The sequence below is a fragment of the Amblyomma americanum genome, chromosome 4, assembly GCF_052857255.1.
Source record: "Amblyomma americanum isolate KBUSLIRL-KWMA chromosome 4, ASM5285725v1, whole genome shotgun sequence".
Lineage (NCBI taxonomy): Eukaryota > Metazoa > Arthropoda > Arachnida > Ixodida > Ixodidae > Amblyomma > Amblyomma americanum.
In genome coordinates this window covers 171,269,909-171,294,665 of record NC_135500.1, presented here as the reverse complement: position 1 = coordinate 171,294,665, position 24,757 = coordinate 171,269,909, and the positions used below count along the sequence as shown (strand labels likewise).

The window sequence follows — 24,757 nt, the reverse complement described above, 5'->3', positions numbered from 1 at the left end:
CTTGCAGTGCTTGCTGCTGGCAAAAGGGACAGCTTTAGCACAAAAGCATTAAGGAGCTGGTGTCGCAGAAAATCCAGCGTGTCGTGGGCCGTGAGCAAAAAATCCACAAAAATTCCCCAGAGAAGCAGCCTATGAGGCGGGCAGTGTACCTAGGTCTTGTGATCTTTCGGCGGCATCACAACCTGCCCATCAAATTGTAAGCAAACTGCCCACTGTAGCAGGTGACAGTTAAATTAATGATTGGTCGCTCACGAAGAGCAAGCTGGGTCACACAAGGCCCACTGGTGGCGGCACCTCCCTTCACAGGGCAGTGGCGCATCTCTAAACCGCTGCACCACTGCGCCAGGAGTGTTATGAGAACTCCCAGGGATCAATGAATGTGAAGTAGAAAATGACCAATTCTGCTTATATAGAATTAACGTTTTATGCCATCGCGTCATACTCTTACGGCGGGGCTTAAGTGTCCCCTCATTTATTATTTTTTTTTTTTTTGCTGGTAGAAATATTTACATGTACAAGGCCTGGGATGGAATTAAATGTTTTTAACTTTTGCTGCCATGCTTTCATAAAATGCGAAAAGAACGACCAGTATAGGTGCAAGTGAAGCCTTCTGTTTTGTCGATAGCACTGGAAAACGCAGCATGATCTGACATGCACCGGTCGCTTTTAGTTTTGTGTATTGGCATGACCACTCGATAACCATGACTGGCAGCTCCAAAGTGGATCTTTTTGGCTCTGTGGAGAGCTTTGATTTATTTCCAAGCATTGTTTTCACTTGTTGCAACAGAGATCAGACGACAAGGGAATGAACGGTGTTGTTAGGTGACTGCAGCAATTGAACTATTGAACTGCTGCACCCAGTTGTACTAAAGGCAAATCTTTGTGCTGCCTTGCTTCAAGATGTGATCTGGCAAAAAATGGCCTCAAACCTGCACCAAGCAGTGTAAATGCACAATTGTACTAAATATAGTAAACTAGTTCAATATTCTGCATTTGACAAAGCCCTTCCCATGTAATACAGGAAACAGCAATGTTTTTCTCCTAAGTATAGAATGGGCATCAGAACTATTTGTTGTGCCTTGTTGCGCATCATTGCAAAAGTGGTGCGTTTGAGAAGCAACAGATCAAAGTCATGGACAGCGATGTAGACAAGGGCAGTATGTCGGTTCTGTTCTCTCTTGGATGTTTTTAGAATTGCTGCTAAGTAGAGCTTTGATAGCTGTCACACAACCACCACAGCGATGAAAACTTCAGAAATGCAGCTGTGTTTCACCACGAACAACCTGCCACACGTGTTTTCTCGGTAGAGTCGGTTTCTTTAAAAAGCACTGTAGTGATGATAACGTGGTCTGTGCATTCAGAGAAAACCTTTTCTCCTGCAGTTTGTAATGCATGATGGCAAAGTGCCAAAGCAATTAAAGAGTGAGCAAGCATGCTGCAGTCGTGCATCACTCATGTCTGTACACAGCCCCACAGTGGCGCATACGGAGGTTACGGCTTCACTACAGACAGCACTAGCGGTGCTGCCGTCATTTGTGAGTAAATTTTGCAATAGCTCGTTGGGCATCCTTCTTTTGTCGTTGAGTGTGTGCAGTTACAGGAGTGAAACTACAATGCATGAGGAATGCTGGTTTTTCTCCATTTTGCTTAAGGGAGGCAGTTTACAGGCCTGAAGCTGCGATTTTGCTCACAAAGCGTCATATTTAGCTTCCACTTGCTGCTAGAGGTCAAGCAACTAGTGCATAGATTAAGTGGTCGCTTGTCTAACATGCTAATTTTGTCATGCAGTCTTTTCACTGAGTAATGAAGCACTTATTTTGTCAGAACAGAAGGGATGATTTCTTCCATTCCCACCTTGCTTAATGATCAAGGATCTGAAGTGGCACAGAAGACAAATAAAAGATGCACACCAGACAAACTAGCATTTTCTGTCAAATGAAGGGCACTTATCTCTCTCCTGGGCCGTTTTTCTTTTATTGCAGTGGACCAGCAAGCCCAGATCAAGCATCTCAGTGTACCTTGCTTAAGAGCTTGCTGTGCATCCTAAGGTCATTGGTTGTAAAAGCTGTTACATTGTTCTTGGTCTTTTGCAGCAAGCATTCCACCTCTGAACAGCCTGGAGGGGCGCAAGCCAGCCTTTTACAAGAGCGTTGGCATCATGGTTCCTATCGTGTGCGTTGTGGCAATCGTGGTTCTCATCGTGGCTGTTCTGTCCTTTGTCATACCACGGCGACGAAGGCAGGCAACTCCCAACCACTTCATTGGTCAGTACACCGCCCTCTTGTGTGCTCTTGTCAAGGGCTGCAATGGTGATTCTCGTCTAATAATACGAATGCTTTGTGGCCTGGTGAAATTGACATATTCCCACATGATTAGAGCAGGGGTGGCATGGCCATTGTAGGGTAAATGATGCAGTTAATTGTGGCCATAAAATAACCTTTTTTATTGTTAAGCTACAAGGCATGAATACCAGGGGAGCAGAAATCATGAAATAAACAAAGTGGATTAAACATTACAACAGTTTGTTGCTTAATGCGTATACTTGTTCACAACAGCTTTTGCTGAAATTCGTGTTTTCATTTCTTTACTGTAACATGTCGTGTTTGTTTCTAACTGCAGTTGACACTTAATTCACCATTTTATGTCTTCCAACATGAGATTGTTAGGCAGCCTGAAGACATGGCCTGATTCCTATATCTCCAGGATTCCTGGTTGTTCCTGTTTTCGGCATGTCAGAAACACTGTGATCTTAATGTAGCTATCGGGAAAATCTCTTGAAAACAATGCAAAAATTTCTCAATTGCTCTTTGTGACTTCACTTGCACCTGTCTCTTAAGGTCTTTAGGTAAGTCTGGAATGATAAATGGCACACTTGAGGACTCTGGAAGATTTAGTTCTGGCCATGTGTAGCAGGCATCTCTTCTCATAAAAATGCTTTAATGTTTTCTCAACTGATGCTTGGAGAAGATTGTGCAGTCCTAGATTTCTACAGGATTAAATGCTTTCACGAAATTCATCTTTTTCTTGTACCAGCTGTTCGACACATGCTCAGTGAAGTCCAGTTTGTGCCACTTATTAGCAGGCTGTTCACAAACGAACACATCTTCTTCACACTCTTTGTGTCTGTGCCTCAAAGTGTTGTCACATGCGCACCCTAAACTTCATGCACAACTCTGGGCTTGAGCCCCTCTATCAAATGGTCCAGCGAAACCAAGGGTATTTGCTGAACTTGCGTTTTAGTGACGAGGCTTTCTATGTGTCACTGTGGTTCTTCGTCATGCTGCTGGTGCTGTTCTTGTAGCACTTAAAAAGAGCCAGGAGTTTATGACAGGCTTGATGCCACTGTGCGGTTTTAGAAAGAGCAATAATATATCTATCATCCGCTTGTCCACTGCTAACAGTCAATCCGCTACACCACCATGTGATTGTGAGCTGAACAGCACACAAGCTGACCATAATGGACCATGCTCTCGGGAATAGAGGAGTTAAAAAATGTGCTTACTGACAAGCGGCATTTTTTACTGCTAGAATTACTTAATCTGACTAGTGGCAGACGAGGAAATGTTCCTCGGAAAAGCTTCACTATGAAGCAGGATTGTCCAACTCGCCAAGTTTCAAATGCATATTCGCTAGGCGATGCTCCGAGGCCGGATGGAGAGAGCTCATGAGACCTCTTCCCGTGAGGTTTGTCGCTGACAAAGAGCAGAGCCATGCACAGTCATCTGTGCATGTTGAGGTAGTCCAGCCAAAGGCCAAATATCACCTTTCTCCTATGCCCGCATGTGCTTGCGCCATCCATGGTGCTTGCTGCTGTACCATAGGTGCCATCCTTTGATAGCTAGTGCAGCTAAGCAAAGAAGGGGGTGTGAGGGTGTCATGCGGAGAAGCTCAACACCATGAGATGTTTGCCAGGCAAGTTCCTCTAGTGTCCATTGACTTATCTTCCAGTGTCTCATAAGGTTTTATTCAGATTCCAAGCACTCCAGCTACAGTTTGACTAATGCTCCACGGGTACGTTCCTGTGGAGTCTGTCCGCACCTCCCAGTTATGAGTCCTCCTTGGGCAAAACATACTCATCCTCCTTATGCACTCGGAGTGCCAAAAACTTAAGTTCGCCACTGAGGTTCTGGGATAAATCCAATGTTACTGGTTTTACCTTGTCCTGTCAGAGACTACGGCACTACGACTACGACCAAGCCTCTTATCAACGCTGAGTTTGTACCTCCCTCTCTTCTCTGGCCCTCACCAATACATTTGCCTACACATTAATGTTGCCCAAAAGGCAACAAAAATGGATGAAACTTGTTATTACACATTGAATATATGGCGTAACGTCATGCCCATGGGGTTGTGTAACATTCTTTGGATCACACCAAGACATAAAAGGCACCAATTAGTCATGTGTGAACATAGAAACACGAAAGCATGCACCGTTTGATCCGTGTGAGATGTTTCACATTTAATTCTAGTCTGGTAGTACAGAAGGGCCACAGAGATAACATACCATTTCACTTTTCCTTTTTGATTTTCTTTCTTTTTAGACTCGTGCTCCGAAGATAAGAACCTGGAAGCTATGAGCCTGTCCATCCTAAAGCAGACTGGGAGCAGCCTGGAGACTGCCAGCCCAAACAAGGAGCAGCTGTACTACCCCTCACCATATGCCATGGGCCGCATTCAGGCCCTGAACAAGCAGGGCGGTGGGGGCTCATCGGAGAGTGAGGCAGCCGCCACTGTGCAGACGCTGAAGAGAGTGACGCGGCGTGAACACATCTACGAGGTGCCGTACCCCAGATGGGTATGTCTGAGCTCCTGTCACTAGTTGGGAGAGAGGCGGGGGCCTCTTTTTGTCTGAAAGTAACATTAGTATGGTAACCCCAGTGACCGGCTCTCAAAAATGTGCTCATTACTGGACTTCTAGTGACAGTAGTAATAGCTGCCCAGTGTCATTTGATCTGGGTGTCAGCCTCAAGTTGGGCTAGTTGGCGTATTGTCGGCTTAAGAAAAACCAGAATGACCTTGGGGTCGAAGAGAAGGGTTAGAAGGGGCAGTGCCTGTGTTTGTCCTTTATTTTGTTCCTGCTGTTGTGTTGCTTTTACTATATGCCGGTATTATGCTGCCAGCAGAAGTAAGACAAATGTTCATGTTATGAAACTGAAGTGGATAAGTGTAGGCTTCTACCTTTGCCCTTTTATGCATGCATACAAGCTCTCACTCCACCTCCTGAAACATTTTTCTTCCTTCTTAAGATTTTATGAGAACACACAGCATCTGAATGCAGATATGAAAATGTCAGAGCCCCCCCCCCCCTTCCCCGCATCACAGAAATTTGTGATCACTGAAATTCTGTTGGACTATGAAAGCATGCATTGTGATGCAATCACTTCGATGTTATGTATCAGTGTACAGTGCAATCAGATTTAGATGTAAACTAAAATTTCTTATTTCACAAAAGACTGTGCATTACATGTCTAATCTCCAGTGGTAGATTCCGGAGCCTGAGACTAAACTGGGGCCTCCTAAATATTCTAATGTATTAATGTAATAGGTACCACAAATGTCAGCAAAGGACTACCAGCATCACCACAAAAGAACCACAGTGACACAAGCCTTTTCAACATGAAACACAGTCATGCCACCAAGCAATCGCCAATAATGCAGACGCTGTTGTAAAATAGAAAAGAAAAATGGCAGAAAAATTCGTGCTTGTCTAAGTAAATGTAGAATTTCTATTCAAAACTCAAGTTAATGCAAAAGTAAACGCTAACTGCTAGTTTGATTTCTTCCTACTGTGTGTCTTTTTCATACTGCCTTTCCTTCCATGTTTCTTTTTAATTATTTTGAAGGGATGCATTTATTTGCAAGTCTTCTACTTACAGCTTTTTTTTTTACTTTGATGTTTTGTTGCCTTATATTTTGTCAGCTTTTATCATCTTTTATCATCATCCTTTTTATCTCTCTCTGACAGACAGAAGAGGACACCTACTCTCACATGAGAGATGGCACTACAGCTCCTGTATCTAATATTTATCAGACACCCCGGAAAGCAGGTAAGTGCCCTGCAAAGATGGATCGTTACACTTATGTCATTTTACACCTTGAACTGTAAATGGAGTTTATGCATTAGTTGTTTGCTGGTTCTCCTGGGAATGTTCATCGCATAGCCCTATTTTTTTCTAAGTTACTTTTTTCTCCCGATTGTGCGTACATTAACAGTAGTGAAAGGTTGGGTCAAACTTTATACAATTTCTGATGTGGTGCAAACGAGCTACACTTGTATAAGGTCTCATTGCAGGCAGTCATTAATTTTCCACTTCACAATATGGGTCTAAATTATGCACTCTTCAAGATGCATTGTGTAGGAAGTGCTTCAGTTTTGTGAGAATATTTTTATTTTAGCACAAGTTGCACTATTTAAAAATATTGCTTAATGCTGGATTTTCTTTTTTCAGTATTTTTGCCCTTAATATTAAAGCCAAGATGACTGAGTGTCTCTCACTCAAGCTCATAATTTCAAATGAGGGCAAATATGCTATTGTCTTAGTTCTGTATCAAGATTATGACCTCGACCGTACTAGAAGCTTGGAAGAACGCAAATAATATTGTTACGTGCTTTGCACGCACGGGGGTTTATTCAAAGAGGGGACCGGTCGAAGCAGGATGGAAGCAGGAAGCCTAGCAGCGTCCTTCAGCCCTCTCTTTTTCTTCCTCTTTCTCCGCGGGTCAGTCCTTCATCTTCTGCTTCTTCCGTCGAGGTTCTGTGGAAGCACGTTACAATATGTTAACTCATAAGAAAGGAGATGCCAAGGACTTGAAAAATTACAGACCGATCAGCTTACTGACCATTGCCGACAAGGTATCTACTAAGGTAATCGCTAATAGAGTCAGGGCAACCTTAGACGTTAATCAACCAAATGATCAGGCAGGCTTTCATAAAGGATATTCCACAATAGATCATATTCACACCTTCAATCTGGTGATACTAGAGAAATGTGCAGATAATAACCAACCTGTATATATAGCCTTCGTTGATTACAAGAAAGCATTAGACTCAGTGGAAATCTCAGCAGTTATACAGGCATTGCGGAATCACGGTGTAGAAGAGCATTATGTCAAAATACTGGAAGATATAGATAGGAATCTCCTCCATAAAGTCAACAACAAAATTCCAATAAGGAAAGGTGTCAGGCAAGGAGACACGAACTCGCCATTGCTATTCACCGCCTGTTTACAGGAGGTATTCCGAGGCCTGAATTGGGAACATTTGGGGCTCAGAGCTAATGGAGAATATCTAAATAATCTACGTTTCGCTGATGACATTGCCATGCTGAGTCACTCAGGAGAGGAACTGCAAATTATGATCAATGAGTTAGACACGCAGAGCAGAAGGGTGGGTCTAAAAATTAACATGCGGAAAACCAAGGTAATGTTCAATAGTCTAGCAATGGAACAGCCGTTCACACTTAGCAGCGAGGTGCTGGAAGTGGTAAAAATATCTCTACTTAGGGCAGGTAGTGACAGCTGATCCAGATCATGAGAGGGAAATAACTAGAAGGATAAGAATGGGGTGGAGTGCGTATGGCAGGTTCTCTCATATCATGAATGGCAGTTTACCAATATCCCTCAAGAGAATAGTGTACAACAGCTGTATATTATGGTACTCACCTATGGAGCAGAAACGTGGAGGCTAACGAAAAGGGTACAGCTTAAGTCAAGGACAACGCAGCAAGCCATGTAAATAAAAATGATAGGTGTAACGTTAAGAGACCGTAAGCGGGCAGAGTGAGTGAGGGAACAACACAGGTTAATGACATCCCATTCGAAATCAAGAGGAAGAAATGGGCTTGGGAGGGCATGTAATGCGAAGGCAAGATAACCGCTGGTCCTTAAGGGTAACGCAAGAGGAGGCAAGCCTAGCAGGGTGCGGCAGAAAGTTAGGTGGGAGGATGAGATTAAGGAGTTTGCAGGCATAGGGTGGGCGCAGCTGGCAAAGGAGAGGGTTAATTGGAGAGACATGGGAGATGCCTTTGCCCTGCAGTGGGTGTAGTCGGGCTGACGATGATGATGATGAATCAACATATTAAGGGAAGCTTGTAGGAAAAAAGAAACTTTGCGGTTTTCCACCATACTCTGGATCAAAGAACCAACAGCAATAGCGCGACGCAGTAATCATTTATATTGTGGGCTCTGTGAGTAGTCAGAGGACACTGCAATTGGGTGGCTCAATGGGTATTCTTCCATTCGGATAGCATGTATGGTAAATTAATTAGCACTCATTTACCGGATGAATAACTGACTGAATTTTCAGGCCCCTGCACTGTCAAAATTCACCTCCAGCCATGCATTGTCCCTGTATTTAGGTTTCCTAATAATCTTTCTGAGAACAACTAGCCTTGATACAGTAACGAAAAATAGTGAAATTGGTTCCTGGTGGCTTACTTTTAGCAATAACTTAGATTTATACACAACCATATGCAACTTGCATCTCAGGACAGCATAGCGTGCCTGAGAGGTTTGAGGAATTTCCGTATGTGTGCTCTGGTATGCACGCCATCAGGAAGTGTGTGCTTGTGCAAGCTCTTCACTGTGGTGGTGGTGGTGGTGGTGGTGGTGGTGGTGAAAAGCCTTTATTTAATGAAAGAGGTGAGGCTCTTTAAAGAGCCCCGCAATGGGTGGAGTCCTTATTCCGGGACCCCATTGGTCGAAGCCGCCAGCTTAGCCCTCTTGACCAAAACCTTTTGGGACTGAAGGTCCGAACAGCCAAGCAGGGCCGCCTCCCATTCCTTTCTGGTAGGGTTTGGGTGGGGGGAGAGAGCTGAGTTGCGCTGGCAAGCCCAAACCATGTGGTAGGTGTCAGCCACCTCCCCACAGTGTTTGCACCTGCCAGTGAACGCGGGATCGAAGTGTTTTAGTACTGCCGGGCACAGCATTGTGTTCGTGAATAATCGGAGTAGAACGCGTTCGTTTGCTTTCCCCAGTGCCTGTGCAGGGGCCGGGTAGAGGCGATGCCTATCCTTATAATAGGATGTGATAGCTTTGAAGGAGAGTAAGTAGCTACCTTCAGGTTCCAGGTGCTCAAGAGCCAATGGGAACGCCCGGTGAATGAGTGCTCGGGCCGCCGCGTCTGCAGCTTCGTTTTCTGCTAGGCCTTGATGGCCCGGAGTCCAAACCAGGCAGCGGGGTGTAGGATCGGTATCCTGGCTGCAGTTCCTTAGTATTCGTTCAGCTAGTGGAGTTATCCAGCCAGCCTCATAATTGCGACATGCCGAACGCGAGTCTGTTATTATGTGTTTGGATTTTGAATCAGAAGCAGCTAGGGCGATGGCAACCTCTTCAGCTTGTGTTGTGCCTGGGGCTCGAAAGGAAAGCCCATCCACCTGTATTTCTTGATGTATGACCGCGGCCGTGTACCACCCCCTGTGGGTAGGCCCAGCTACATCTACGTAAAAGACACCATGTTTGTTGCCATAGTGATGCGCTAAGGCTTCCGCCCTAGCCTGATGACGACCACTATGATCCTCCTTGTCCATCTTAGTGGGGAGGGGTCACACTCTGACGGCGCGTCTCCAGAGTTCGGGCACTCGGACCCGCTCCTGAATGTGAAAATCATGTTGGATGTGAGGGCGGGCTAGCAAGTGCCGACCCGACTTCGTTTGGGCTAGCCTCGTGTATTGATTTGTGAGATAGGCTTCCTTGAGTTCCTGAAAAGTATTCACCACTCCCAATGCAAGAAGTTTCGCATTGGAGGTGGACACAGGAAGGTCAAGTGCCCTCTTCATCATTTTGCGGAGTATTACCTCAACTTTGTCTTCGTCGTATTTCCGCAAGGGTAGATAAGGGACCGAATAGAGGATTTGGCTGATTACGAAAGCATGGGCCAGCCGCACAGCATCCCTGCTTCGCAAACCCCCTCTCTTGTTGGTGACGCGACGGACCATACGGCCTACTTGGTCTCCAACTTTGCGGAGTTTGTGCAATGTTGCGTCTACTCTTCTTTGGCTATGGATGAAGAGCCTGAGTATTCGAATCTCTTTGGCCTCGTGTATGGGGCCACTTGTTAAGGAGAGATGTATTTGGGTAGTGTCCTTAGGGGATGCCCTAAGGTGCACAAATTCAGACTTGTCGGGTGTGCATTGGAGACCATAGTGCCCTGCGTAGCGATCCACTACGTGAGCGGCTGTTTGCAGGCATTCCTCCATGTGCCCTAAGTTTCCCTCTGTGGCCCAGATTGTGATATCATCGGCATACAGCGCATGCCGTATGCCGTCGATACCATTCAACTTGTCTGGGAGATGGAGCATCGCCAAATTAAAGAGTAGGGGGGATAGCACCATGCCTTGTGTCCCCCGCGTACCCATTTGATACGGACCAAGTTCTTCCTCTTGGATTCTGATTAGAGCGGCTCAATCGGTCAGGAAGTCTGATATAGTTGAAAGTGTTGCGGCCACAGTTGGTTTCATTGAGGTGTGTCAGTATGACGCTGTGTTTGATGTTGTCGAAGGCTCCTTTCAAGTCCAAGGCCAGGACGACCTTGTCATTGTGTGGGTGTTCGACTGGTTGTATTATGTCTCTGTTGAGCTGGAGGAGTATGTCCTGTGCCGACTTATGTGGGCGAAAGCCGAACATAGTGTCTGGAAATGTGTTTCGTTGCTCCAAGTGTTCGGAGAGCCTATCCCGCACCATGGTTTCCATCAGCTTGCCCATACACGAGGTGAGCGAGAGAGGCCTCAAGTTGTGTCCTAAGAGCTGGTGCGCAACTGTCATGAATAAGTTCTAAGCCTACAGCAGAGGTTTTTCTCTTTGCACAAGCATTGAGAAGACGGGTTTTTGGTGCAACAAAAGGCATGCTCTGCTATTACCCTGATTTGCTTCCTGTAGGTAGCACATGTCAATGCAGATTGTGCTGCAGCTAAAATCCTATAGCGAACATTTCATTTCCGTCTGTCACAAACTTCATTTTATTACCTTCACTTCTATCACAAACTCCAGTTATGGTTTTCTATTGAAGAATTTCAGTTGCAGCAGTCAGGGGAGACCTGTAAAAATCATAATATTTTAAGCATTCACCAGATGTTTACACTTGTGTCGTAGGGTCAATTTCAGCAAAGCTGTTGGTGTGTGAAATGCTGATGCCGCTTGAAGAATTTACAAACTCTGGGTAGAATGTGGGGTGTAAGGGTAAAGTAGGTAGGTGCACATCATGCATGGGATCGTGCAGTAAGTAAGGGTTGTGTGATTGGGAGGGTGCAAAGTGTGCAGCTATTGACATTGGTGACACGATTTCACCGAGCATTGACCATGCAGCTGTTGCTGTAAAACACCAATTTGGTGGGCACTCTGACTCTAGTATGGAGGAAAGCACAGCAAAGTGCACGCCTGTCAATTACGCACTAGTGAAACAGCTGCCTACATGCTACGATGTAAACCTTCTAAAACTTCTGGTTAGTAAAACAAAGAAATGAGAGATCACAGGTAAAACCTTACTGGAACTAAGAACAAAGAACTGCTGTATTAACGGAACTAGCACGAAAGCACCTTCTTTGGTTCACATCTCAGTCGAAGCTGTCCCTGTGTCGTGTTTTTGTGGGCCTTTGCGGGTGGTGAGCGCGAGTAGACCCTCTCAATTCCAGGTTCCGCAGTTGCATTGTTTCCAGTATTGATCTTCTCATCTCAACTAGTCTTACCATTCAGGCCTGCTCGTTGGCACAGGGCATCTTCCTGGTCTTATTTATGCCCTTCTTGGCGTCTCCATTTGGGCGCCCTTTTCCTTTTGTCCCTTTCATTGCACCCCCCGCATTCTTATAGTTTCTGCCGGCGAATGGGTCGTCTAGCTGCTGTTGACACACAGTTACATTTTTGTGTCTCACCTCTTTTTTTACCATTCAAAGACCAGGAATAGATACTCCAAAATTCATGGAAAGCCTTGATGTCTACCCTGAAGTACAACACATTCCCCCATATGTACTCAAACTGAGTAGCTTGTAAGACATGCATTCAAAGACAGGTGTTCACAGTGATATCGAAAGCACATGAGGGCTTAACCTGAACAGAAGCTGCTTTGTCAACTTTAACCGTCAGATGCATCAGAGTACAAATGTTCTTGACAAAACACAGGGCCCTTCAAAAGACTTAAAAAAATCAAGCTTTTTCCCAAACCTTTTGTCTTGCTCCTCTTTTTTTCTCTATCTCCGATGGTGCTTTTTGTCCCTGCATGGAGAATGTCAGCTCCCATTTAAGGTTAAGCTGTGTTGTTGCCACTGAAGACATCGCAAGTGAAAACCACGAGCCTATTTATTTTTTTCAGGTGGCAGAGCTTATCCTAGCTGTGTACTTGTGCGTAGAAAATTATTTGACAACCATGTGCAACATCTCATATCTGCATTAGGTTTAATGTTGCAGAATGTTAGTTTACCCTTCTTATTTTCTTATTCTGTTCTTCTACAGGTTTGACAACGAGAACAAACTCTGACTCTGCCGCGCAACTAGTTATTGAAGAGCAGCGACCGTCAAGAGAGAGCAGGAACCACAGAATGGGTATCAAGTCATCCAGCCTAGCATCTGCTGACAAGTAAGGGCTAAATGATGACGACAGTAGCTCACTACTCTCTAGGATGCTGCATTAACTCTTTCAGTGTTGGGTTTTTTCTGGGAGTGACACACCAACACGGAGGGAGCAGTTTCAGCGGCCCAGACAAAATGAAAGCAGCAACTAGCGAACGAAAGATGAGAGAGAGATATGCAAGAGTGGTGCAATTCTTTGGCTTGCCGCTGATAGCAGTGAGCAGGCCCATGGAGGCGCAGCGGCATGCACCCTCTAAACTTGAAGCCTCATAGTGGACATGGCAAGAGAACGATAGAAAAACTTCTACAAAGTTACAACAGATGGCAGAACTACCCTTGCAAATGCTTGAACGAAGAATTGCAAAAGTAGGGGTGCTTGAGCACTAAGAAGCCTCTACTTGTTTCATAAGTTGAGCACGCGGTGTTAGCTCCGAGCAAGCATGCTGTCAGGCGGTGGAAAATAATGTTGTGGTCTACTTTCAACCCCAAATTTTACAGCAATGTGCCCTTGCTGCCAAACGAATCTCAACATAGCCACAAAAAGCCAGACAATCAAATTTTACCGAGAGCAAAAAATGGATGGAATTGTTCTCAGTGTTTCATTAAGGCTTATTATCTTCTGTAAACAGTCAAAGGGTGGCTGCAATTAAGGCACGGATGGAATTGCCATTTCCCTTTGTCGCACTAAAAAGCACCCTTTTGAAACAATCACTTTGGAAAACTGGAGGCTCCGAGATGGTTAAACTGAGAGTGGCATTCCTCGCTGCATGGTTCATTACATTACATGACATCTATTGTGCGCTAAATGTGTGGCCAGAGCAAAAAGAAATACCTCTGGGAAGTGCCGGCTCCTGCCTCGTGGTCCCAATTTGTGAACACCTGAGAGCAGTGGTTTTCTGCTCCTAAAATTAATTACATGCATCTGTCCTTATCCACAAAGGCTGTGCATTTTGGTTGGCCAGAAGGCAGAATCGTTAACAAGGGGAGGTTTCGCCGTATATTTTAAAACATCTGAGGATGCGAACTTTTCTGCAGGCATTTTCGTGAGCACCTCAATGGTATTGACATGCTTTTTAGACATGAAACATAGTAAGCAATCAATACCAATTTCAGTATGGATGGAGTAGGTGTCCTACTGCCTTTTTTCAGTTTCTCTTTGAGAGGGCCATGTTTGGCACATTTGCTTATTTTTACCTGTTGGTTACGTTGCCTTGCTATGAATTGTGCGTGCTTTGGAGCAGTTTTTTGCTATGTTGTAATTTTCTTTGGATCCATCTCTTTTAGAAGAGCCAGGTGGGAGTTCTGTAGTTTGCAGGTTCTCATTCTCTAAGCTGTGCATCAATATTTGACCAAAGAGTTGTAGTGTCTCTTGAGATGTCCCTGAATGTAGTGGCATTGGAGCATTTTCAGTTTCCTGCAGGTTGAAGGGACAAAAGAATGGTCCAATAGGAGTGCATATTTCATGGAGTAGTCCACCTGTTGTGTCCTCTGTGCTTGTCCCTTTGAATTCAAGAACTAAGAGAGGCCAGTCATGGCAGGCACGGTGAAGCGATCGAGAGGACATTTTTGTATCCAGGCAGCACAGTTTCATAGTCCTTTTATGTGCTGTAGTTTGCACTCTAGGCAATAATGGCTACATCACATTGGATTCAGCAACATGTTTGTGTTGTTCACGAGCATTCATGCTTTGTACTCTCGGAGGATCATCAAACAAGCTTAATTACATAAAGCTCTTACAACACAGTGCTTCAATATTGTTGTACCAAAGGTGCAGGAGCTCTGAGAAACATGATTTTTTTTACTGTTTTCATGTCTTCTCTCCGCAGTCATTCGGCTGATGACAGTGACAGCGAGGGAGCAGCATATACATTTCGCTTGACGACCAACGGAAGCTACGGCGACCACCAAGAAATGTCGGAGGCAGAATGCGACAGGGATCAGCACACAAGAGGTGGGTGCCTCAGGCAAGCTAGCCTGCTGAAAACAAATTAATTTTGTGTATTCACAGCACAACCATGGTAGTGGTCATTCATGGTTCCTATGTTTCTAAAGCCTGCATGCATTTGTTGTCGGAAAAGTGCATGATGTAAGCTCTTGCTGTCAGACTGTCTTGCTGTTTAATTGACACCGTGCTGAAGCCACAAAAAGCGGTGTGCTAATGCTGCTTTCGGGTACGTTGTATTTCCTTATTGCATAGTACGAAGCAGAAGCTTTCCTAAAGCATGACTACACGGAGAATGTGGAAGTCCTCTTTCAACATGGCTGCTGGCATGACCTAGATAAAATTTTTGAGCTTAAAATTAATAACTATTGGCCCTGAGGACACGCTGACACCATGTACAGCGAGTGCCCTCGTGATGTACATTTACTGAGGCATATTGTCACGTACTTGTGAAAGAGGGCATGTTTAAAGCAACGCTGAAACTATTTTTTTCAAATACGACAGCATTCAAGGATTCGAATATGAATCTTCTAGGTAAAGCATGCCAAGTATTTTTGCGCTGGAACTTAAATTGGTGTCGTAATCACTGATCAGTCACAACAACCTTCACACTTCTCCTCATTGCGCAGGAAAAGTGCGAAGAAGCTTGCTGGTGCCATCATTGTTGGCGAGACCAAATTTTCGCTGCCTTTACCCATCGCTTCTTACCACACGTCATCTGAAGCTGCCGAATGCTTCATGGGCTTTACCTTTACTCTTGTTGGCTCTCTTTTTTCAAGCAAATGTTTCTTTGTTGAAAATGTAGCATCGCTGTGCATGACGTCATCATTGCTCCCCCTCCCCAGCGCTGTGCACTGCAGATAAGCCTGAAAGCTGTTGCAGCTTTATTCAGTGATTATATCACCATTTCAAATTCCAGCACAAAAGGACTTCACATGCTTTACCTGAAAGTTTCGCACATTTGATCCCTTCAAGCTTGCCAAATTATAAGACTTCTTCAGTTGCTGTTTAACATTGGTCACAAGTCACCAGGCGGGAGGATCACTTGAAGGTGGCTGCTACCTAGCTTGAGCTCTTTGTCTACATCTTCAACTATATGCCACCTGGCAACACACCAGATGGCATTATCCCCCTCCCCCCTTTTAAAAAGAAGAAATGGTGGGGCATGATGCCAAACACACTGCAGGCATGCCAAGAAGCAAAGAGCTTCTCAGACAAGTCTTGTCTTGATGATAGACAGGTGTTCATACTCAGACTTGGTCCCCCAGCTTGTACTTGGCTTGTCAGTTCCAAAGGTTGTAGCAGTGTGCATGGACATATATCAACTCCAAATGTAATATGGTCATTCCAACTCGCAGCCCTTGTTGTCTGAAAAAATTTGACTTTAAACATAAAGTTTACGTGTGCATAGTATGAAACCTCTCTAAACAACAGGCATGTAAGGACGAACTCACAGGGCCAACAACTGGAGACGAATGCAAGTAAAGGGATAAAACAGTGTGCTTTCCACATTCACATGTGTCTGAACTGACTAGCCCAGCAAATGGCAAGTCAAGCTGCCTACAGTCAGATGGTTTTGCATGATAGAGTGATGCATGTTCTGGAAATTACCAAAAATTTGCTGATGCACTAACTATCACTCATCTGGGAAAGTATCGCCAGTGTGAGTGAGCTGGGTACGCGGCAATGGTGGCATGCAGTTCAAATTTTTACTGGCAGAACCGATTTGTGTACAGAATAACAAGTTTTTTACACATGGAGCTTCATGTTTCTGGCAGAACTGTGACACTGGCATTGGCCATGATCTACCCATGTCTCAACCTTAGTCCCCATGGATAGGTCAGCTCTGCGTATTGGCGATTTTTACAATCTAGAGAGTGTATTTGATCCAATATGATGGCATTATGGAGGGCTGCTTTAGAGGTCAGCACAAGTAGAATTTGCTTGTTTTGAATTTTTTGATAAACTCATGCATGTTTGTCAATGGTGGCAACCTCATGTGAACCAAACAGACTTTCACTTCTCATGAATGTAGAGGAATAAATGAGTGACAAGGAAGAAATTTCTGCGTGCCATTCAGAATTGTCCGGTGTGAAAGCAGGGTGGCAGAGGGTCAACGTGTGCTTTGGGGGGATTTTAAAATCAGTAACATTGATGATGAATATGCTTGTAGAATGTATGAATGACGAAACTGAAAGCGCTGGTTTTTGCATTTAGCACTACTGGTTAGCAACACCCGGTTATTGTTGTTGCTGCTTGCACAGAAAACAAGCTAGAAAGCTTGTCAGTCATTGTTGCTTCATTTCTAACTTATAAAGCTGCGTCCTGTTTGGTTTATTTGTGTTCATGGATTTTATAACACATTCTTCTTTGTTTATGGATCTGCTCGTATTTCCAGGTGGGAAGAGGGTAAAATAAGACCGCCTTTTTGTATGTGCTGTGTTCTCTGAACAACCATACTTTCGTAATTTAAAGGCGCCAAAACCACACACACACGAGAGAAGAGAACAGGGCAGAGCACCATTCACAACTAGTTTAATTTGCAGAAACCACTTACATACAAATATATATATACAGTCAGCCGGCGCCTGCGCAAGAAACATATTCACACATCGCAAGAAACATATTCACACATCAAGTCGTATATGATAAGCATTGCTTAAAAAACGTTTTTTCCGCATGATACAAATATATAGATGTTTTGCTGATGCACAAACTGCCTTTCTTGCTGATATAGAGCGCTTCAATCAGTTCTCTGGCTTTTGCATTGCTACTCCTGGCAAGAATTCGCACCTTTAAAAAACATGGCTCACAAGAGCATGAAGAGCAGGATCTAATATGCTTAGATAAATTTGGGCCCTCTTTATTTTGTTCCACGTTTCTTTCATGTTCTCTGATTCGCTCATTGACACAGCGCCCTGTTTGTCCTGCATAGGAACAACCGCATGAGAGGGGAATTTCATAAACTACCCCTTCGGTACATCTCACCCATGCTTGATTCTGCAGCCTCTTTCTTTTCCTTTTTGCTTTCCTTTTTCGACTCGAGGGCAAACACTTCCGAGCTTCGCAACCTTTTTCAGATTGTGGGCCAGATTGTGGACCACCACAAGTCTCACCTCTTCTCAGGGGACCTCTGCCCCAGCTCTCACTGCCCTAGTCTTCATCTTCTGCAAGAGGCTTTCGGCGACCCCTGTCACGAGTTAACCAGGGAACCCGGCTGAAGCCAGCCTGGCCAATTGGTTGTGAACGCATGAGTTCCTTAGCGCAGACACAAGACACAGTGAAGCAATGCCTCTTTTCACTAATTTGGAATGCGAGGAGTCAAATGGCAAAAGTCCTTTTTTTTTTGCTAGCGGAGCGTAAGCCCAACACACCTTGTCCGATTAGAACTCAATCTTGAGATCTAAAAACTGTCAAAAATTGTCCGCAGGCAGTTCACATGTAAAATTCAAGCCTTTTCCATGTTGTCGAAATAGGAATAAAACATCGTATGCAGCTTTAGCAATGTTCAAGCTTGCGTCCTTGGTTAAAATAATCAAAAAATTGTCCACATATCTAAAAACTTTAGAAACTTTGCTAGCTGGTAAAACCTGATGAAGGACTTGGTCCATTTGTGAAAGAAAAATGTTACATAATACTGGCGCGACACACGATCCAATACAAATGCCCGCATTCTGGAGAAAATACCGGTCCGCCATGGTGGCTTAGTGGTCACGGTGCTCGGCTGCTGACCCGGAAGACGCAGGTTCGATCCCGGCCGCGGCAGTCGAATTTCGATGGAGGCGAAATTCTAGAGGCTCGTGTACTGAGCGATTTCAATGCATGTTAAAGAACCCCAGGTGGTCGGAATTTCTGGAGACCTGCACTACGGCGTACCTCATAGCCTGAGTCGCTTTGGGACGTTAAACCCAAAATAAACTAAATTAGAAAATACTGCTGGTGAAATGTTATGAAAGTGGTCTCCAAGTAAAACTTTAAAACAGTCAAAAAATCATCACTAGAAATACCCGCAGAGTTCTGGAAGCACACAGGATCATTTCTTTCAATACATTCCCTGACAGCAGTAAATATGGCATCATACGGTACAGAACAAAATAAATAAACGATGTCCATGGAAAAGGCACGCCCAACCCCTCAACCTCAGATTTCAGGAATTCACAAACTTCTTCGGAGATTGTCTTCTGGGAAGATTATGACCGAATGTGATCCTTGAAGCACAATCGTGTAGACTGAGCAAATGATCGTGCTGTAGTCACTTCCCATACCTTTCAGTATTGCTCTGCATGTGCCTTCTTTGCCTCACCATGGCTGTAAGTGCATACAAATGTATCCATCATCGATAACACATGGTAGCGAGCAGCAGTCTTTGGGAACCCTTAGCACCGAGCAATGCTGCATATACAGCGTGTTCCGCAATTAAACGTGTGCCCTGTAATGCACCTCACAGCTAAACCGGCGAATTGTTCGAGCTCATATTTCGCACAGAAATGGCATTTGGTCGGCAGAATTGTCTTATACCACGTTTGTTCGGGGTACTTGCCTGAATCAATCAGAAAAAGTCGGATATTCACATCGTCTGTGACAATGACGAGACAAAGCGGGCTGCTCTGTCAGTGATTGCACCAGTGGTGCCTTCTCATTTGTCGGCTGTGAAGATGCGGCATAGGAAGCAAGGGAGTATTTTGAGCGAGGTTTGACGATCCTGTATCACGAAAGTCTTCAAACTTAGCGCAGTTTTGGCCAAATGAAGCTTTTCGTGGTCATTGATAAAGCAGCTGCTGAAGTCTTCAAACCTCCCGCAAAAGACCCCCTCCTTCACCTATTCTCCACGGTCGACTGACGAGATGGCGCCGCCGTTGCAATCGCTGAGAGAGTGGCTTGTTTCGTTTCGTCATCGCTACAGACGATGCGAATAGCCAACTACTACTTAGTGATTCAGGCAAGTACCCCAAACAAATGTGGTATAAAAAAATTCTGCCGACCAAATGCCAGTTTTGTGCAAAATTTAAGCTCTAACAATTCACTGGCTTAGCTGTGAGGAGCATTCTACGGCATGCATAGAATCCATAAAATGTATTTTCGGTGTCAAACTTTGGTCATACCCGGATATTAATTTTCTGCATATTCTAGTTTTCAGAATTCCCCATTTTTTCCGCCATTCAGAATTTCCGAAAATTTTGCATCTCTGCATTCAATTGACAAATGCAGCAGAGAGATAATACAAGCTTCTAAAATATACTGCAGATGGCGGCACCACTCCAAGCACGCTAGCTTTGTATTATGGCACCCACTTTTGAACGCAGAGCGGTCATATGGGTACATAAAGGACACTCAAAGGGTTAATACGGCCAACAAACTTGGCTGTATTAACACAGATTGCACCATTCGGCAGAGCCCTCCCAACTATTCCTGCTTTCAGCAGAGCATGGTCATGTTGTTTCCTACAATTGTGTCGATTTGTACTCCTCCATTGGTGGAGCTTGCTGCCATTATTCTGGGAAATGAGAGGAGTGGAATTTTTTTATGTCACCAGTTATTGAAGCGAAAAGCTTCATTACGCCAGGTAAAACAGTCTTCGGGTAGGCAGCAAAATGACCTTGAACGACCTTCAGACCAACCAAGGATAGCAGTGTATGACCGTATGTGGTACCGTTATGGTGTCGAACCCTTTACCCATGACCTTTGTTGACCTTTGACATTGGGTGACCTTTGGGTTGACCTTCGACCTTAAGAACATCCGATGGGGTAATGTGAAGACGTGATGTCATCCGATAAGGGTGTCGTAAGACCATGTGATACACGTAATAGCCAAGTGGTTGTGTGGGTATATATAGAACAGCTGTCGCGTGCATGTAGCGGAGCTGCCATGGACGAGCCTCAGACACTTAGCAAGCGCGCTTGCTTTTCGCTGAATTCCAGGGTGAGCCAAATTAAATTTAGCCACTGCCAATTTTTTTTATAAAATGTTGCTGAAAGTAGCAAGATTTGAAGCTTTGTTTCCAACTCAGCTGTATATTGACTGTTTAAATACATAAGAATTCTGTAAACTGCTTCTATTAATAAGTGTGACAAAATTATCATAAATTTGTTTTTGAGTTCTTCTTATCGTTTCATGAATGAGACTTCTGCAGATGTCATGTAAACAATATGAATGCTTCATTCAGTCTCTCTACTAAATGAGAGAATAACTGGCAGGAGTCAGTTATTGTCTCCGATTTGACCTCAATGTCCCTTTAATGCAATCATGTCTGTGTTTCCCGCGTGCAGTCTTGGGCAGAAGTTTCCAAAATTGCAGATTCACAGAAAAAATTTATCCCTGCATTTCTCCTCTAGCTCGTGAGCTGATATTTTTTCCAGTGAACGGAGCATGCATGTCCGCTCATGCTTCTGTGCTTTTCATTGACATGCATTGCCTGGCCATGCAGAGATAAGTTTTTCTCCACGAACTCCCATTCCGCAAACTTCTGTTCACGACTGTGCACAGCTTCATTATGCTCATGCACAATGGTCCCATTGTCACTTTTACATGAATTTTTGAAGCTTTAAATAATTTGCAGATTTTTTTGCTTTATTTTTAATTCAAAGTTCACATTTCTTTATTTCTGGAGAAATGATGCTGTCATGCGAAGTCGTCGGGTTTTCTTTGAATGCCTAAAATAACATTGTAATAGATTGCAGTAAGTATTAAAAATTTTCATGCAGTTCACTTCTGAAAGGTGTAGGTTTTTTTAACATCGTGATCTCACCCTCCTGTTTTCTGATCGTCATCCGTGTCATTCTGTTTGTCGTCCAACAGCCAAGCGCCTGGAGGCATTGGGAATTCACGTCTCTCCGGGTTATGGCATAACCTGAGAACTACTCAAGTCCCAGGATCCGGGCGAAGTGAGGGAAACCTGTGTGTGACGTTATCTCCTCTCTACAGAGTGTCTTACTCTCATCAGACGGGACATACTGAGACTCTCTGTGCACCGATGACTGTTGCCTGTTACTCTGCGCTCCCCAAGAGCACCACATCTATTTTCGGACCACCAGGTGTGTGTGCTTGAACAGGTGTGGAGGGAAGCCTGCATATCGTGCCTCAGTGAAACTGTGCGCCGTCTTTTGTACGGGACTGCTTGACAAGCGCGGCATGTTTGCAGCGACATCGAAATGAGGGTGAGGAGCCATGTTCTGCCAATGCTTTTGCACTGCCGGTTCAATTTGTCGCAGAATTGTCGAGCTGTGCATGACCGGAAGAGAAAGCAGGGGGCTCCTTTGAAGACATGTGGCTTTAGTGCATCATGCCAATGTCTGACAGGCTTTCTCCCCCAGTGACCTTTAAGGTTCTACTTCATCTGACAGAGAACGAGTACTGTATGCCTCGTCTCAGATCATGGTGAATGGCCATTTCAAAATCAGCTTACACATGGTTCCCATGTGGCACAGTTGTCATAGAGTTCTGCACATCTGCTAACAAATGTCTGCAACATTTGTTGCAAAATATGAAACATTGTCTTTTTTTATCGCAGAATATGTTTATTGCACTTAAAGTGAACATTACTTTGTTGAGGTGTCACGACTACACCCACATACTTTACCTGCATACTTTTGTGAGACCGGTGGGAACATTGGGACTACTGGTAGTTGTAATTTCGTGACATCTTAGTTCCAGTCACTTTGAAATAAGCTATTTTGATGAAGTAATTTGTGATGATTTGTTTGCTTCAAAATTTTCAGCTTGTTGTACATGGTCCTGATCACTCATTTGTCACTTAAAAGCCTTCAGGAGTGTCTATAAAGTCCTGCTCTCTTTTATTATTCATTATTGGCTCGGTTTCCATTTAAGCTTTATGTCAGCAACCAACATGCAGTGCTTTTAAAATGGTCATATGGCTATGGCGCAGGCATGAGCTTGAGGTGAAGAATGCGAGAGAGAGAAGGCATCACAAGCCTGTCAGGCTGTATCAAAATTTGATGCTGTGAAAAGTTATTGTGTGTATTGTGCACATTACAGGATAAGCAGTAATCTGAGACTGCATGAAATAAATTTGTGAAGATGTCAGCTCGAGCTGTGGTGCTGTTTATTGGCCTTGAATAAATTAAGGCTACAAACCTGAAACAACAGTAGTCAGTACAGGTTAAAACTTCATTCAGTATGATGGTTATTCTTATACAGGCACTAATTTTTGGTCATGCTGGTGCTGCCTCTAATATTTTATATGTCACAAATGACTCCGCATAACAGTTTGCATGTCATCTTATAAAAAGAAAAACACTACTAAGCTATCTTTATTAACAATGTTTGTTGTGTTTACAACTAATTTGATATTAGCTTTTTTTTTGTTTATTGCTTGGACAACATTGTTTTCTTCTGTTAATATGAGTGTGCTTTCCATTTTTCTGTGTCATTTTTTTTCTCCTTCACTAGCCTGCACAGCTTGGTGCATCTAAGGTCTTGTAAAAAAAATTGTGGCTGCCTTATGGGTGCATATTATACTGAGCTGTTTTTTGGACAAAGAGTTAATCTAGAACAGTCATCAGCATTGGATGGTTTGCCTGTTATGCTTAAAGAGATTTCAAGAAATAAGGATGGCTCCTCTCAACTTCTTTTATTATTTTGTGAGATTGAAACAAGATGGCACTATCAGTAGCATCATTTGGTACAACAATTGGTGAGAAAAGTTTAAAAAAGAACTCACTATGAACAATGAACCATTGTTTTTGTTGCATTTTGTGGTTTAAGCTCCTCAATCCTGCACAAGCATGTTCATAGCACCTCCCATTTGCTTAAAATATGTTGTTCTCTCTAGCTTCTTTCTTCAAGGGTTAGTGTGGGCTCATTTTCTCAGTTATATATAAGCATTGTCCGAAGAAAGTAATCTGCTGAATGGTGACTGTATAGTGATAGAATCGTAGCAGCATTAAGGAATGGTGATAAAATGTTGATATGTTAGTGCTAGGGTACCTTATCAACGCATTGTTGCTGTTATGAGGAACCAAAATAATTTTGTGGCCTTTTGTCATTTTCACCAATGGTGTAATTTTTACCAAATGTAAACACGGTGTCAGTTCTGTCCCATTGCACAGAGCTGTTCCTGGATGCTGGAAAAAAAATAGCTTGCTGCACAGAGTAAAATTAATACACGTGAGCTGCCATACAGTTTGGAAAACAGACCTTGCGTATGTGGACTTTATTGTTGCATCATTTTTGAACTTGACGGAGTGATTGAAGTGCTGTGTCTTTTAATGTACGAGAAGACAAGGCACTACCATGTCCGAGGTGGGTGAGAACCACCTGACGGCTGAAGGCTTGATATTTTTCTAAAGGTATTGATAGAGCTTCTGTAAATATGTACAAAAGTCACATCACATTTCATGATGCCAGCGGTGTTTCATATGTGTTGTACAGGAAAAGGCATGCAAGCATGTAATATGTTGCTCTGTATTGCCATTAAAAAAAATATGTTGAACGCATTATTTCCTGTTGCAGACAATGCAGATGAGGAGTCTTTGAAACTGGAGTTATGTTTCAAATCATTTAGGCTCCTGTATGGCAGTGCTTTGCCTCCCAGGTGCACTTATGTGTTGTTGTTGTTTTTCCTTTATTGTTTCATGTTGTATAATGTCGTGTTAAAATTTAATACTTTTTTTTGCAGAGCAAAATGTCTGCATAGCTTGAATAAAGTGTGTTGTTGAGAATTTTTACTTGGTTGCTTAGCAAAGCTTTCTGTAAACATTGCAACTACTACCAGAGGCAGCTTTGGAACTCTCGTAAGGTAAGTCACTTTAGTTACACCAATTGTTCTAAATAGCTTTTACCTTCATTTAGGTAGACATGAATTTGACTTTATGATCATCAGCTTCTGGAAAATTACTAGAATGCTATCTCGAAGAAACTGCAATGCTATCTTGGAGGTGCCATATTCATCACAGAGACAGAACATTGTCCCCTTTCCTGGCTGCATGCCACGACATTAAAGAACAATTGCCTTCTAAGGTGGAGCTTGAGTCTGCAGCAGTACATTTCAACATAAAGTACAACAGGGGCAAATTGAATGGAAACGCGGATGCACTTAGCCGTTCTTTCTAAGTAGTCCGGGGTGCTCCTCAGGTACCCAAAATTGCTACTTGTTTTTTTATTTCCTGTGTTTATGTGTGTGAATGTGTGTAGTAACATGTTTTGTTCTCTCAGCATACGTGGGCCCTGAGAGTTTTCGGTGTGGGGTTTTCTCCAACAGCTATAATAACCATATTGTAGCAATCCCTCTTTTGAACTGG

The 24,757-nt window shown here is 43.7% G+C and overlaps 1 protein-coding gene across 1 annotated transcript in view; it reads left to right on the top strand.

Annotated features, from left to right (window-relative positions):
• Positions 1-24,180, top strand: part of LOC144128652 (cell adhesion molecule Dscam1-like) — a 312,363-nt gene extending 288,183 nt beyond the window's left edge. Inside the window, exons 23-28 of the mRNA XM_077662219.1 lie at positions 2,094-2,264; positions 4,542-4,795; positions 5,966-6,047; positions 12,442-12,565; positions 14,385-14,509; positions 21,297-24,180. Coding sequence (XP_077518345.1) covers positions 2,094-2,264; positions 4,542-4,795; positions 5,966-6,047; positions 12,442-12,565; positions 14,385-14,509; positions 21,297-21,352 — 812 coding nt within the window. The 3' untranslated portion in view covers positions 21,353-24,180. The remainder of the gene's footprint in view (positions 1-2,093; positions 2,265-4,541; positions 4,796-5,965; positions 6,048-12,441; positions 12,566-14,384; positions 14,510-21,296) is intronic.
• Positions 24,181-24,757: the final 577 nt, after the last annotated feature.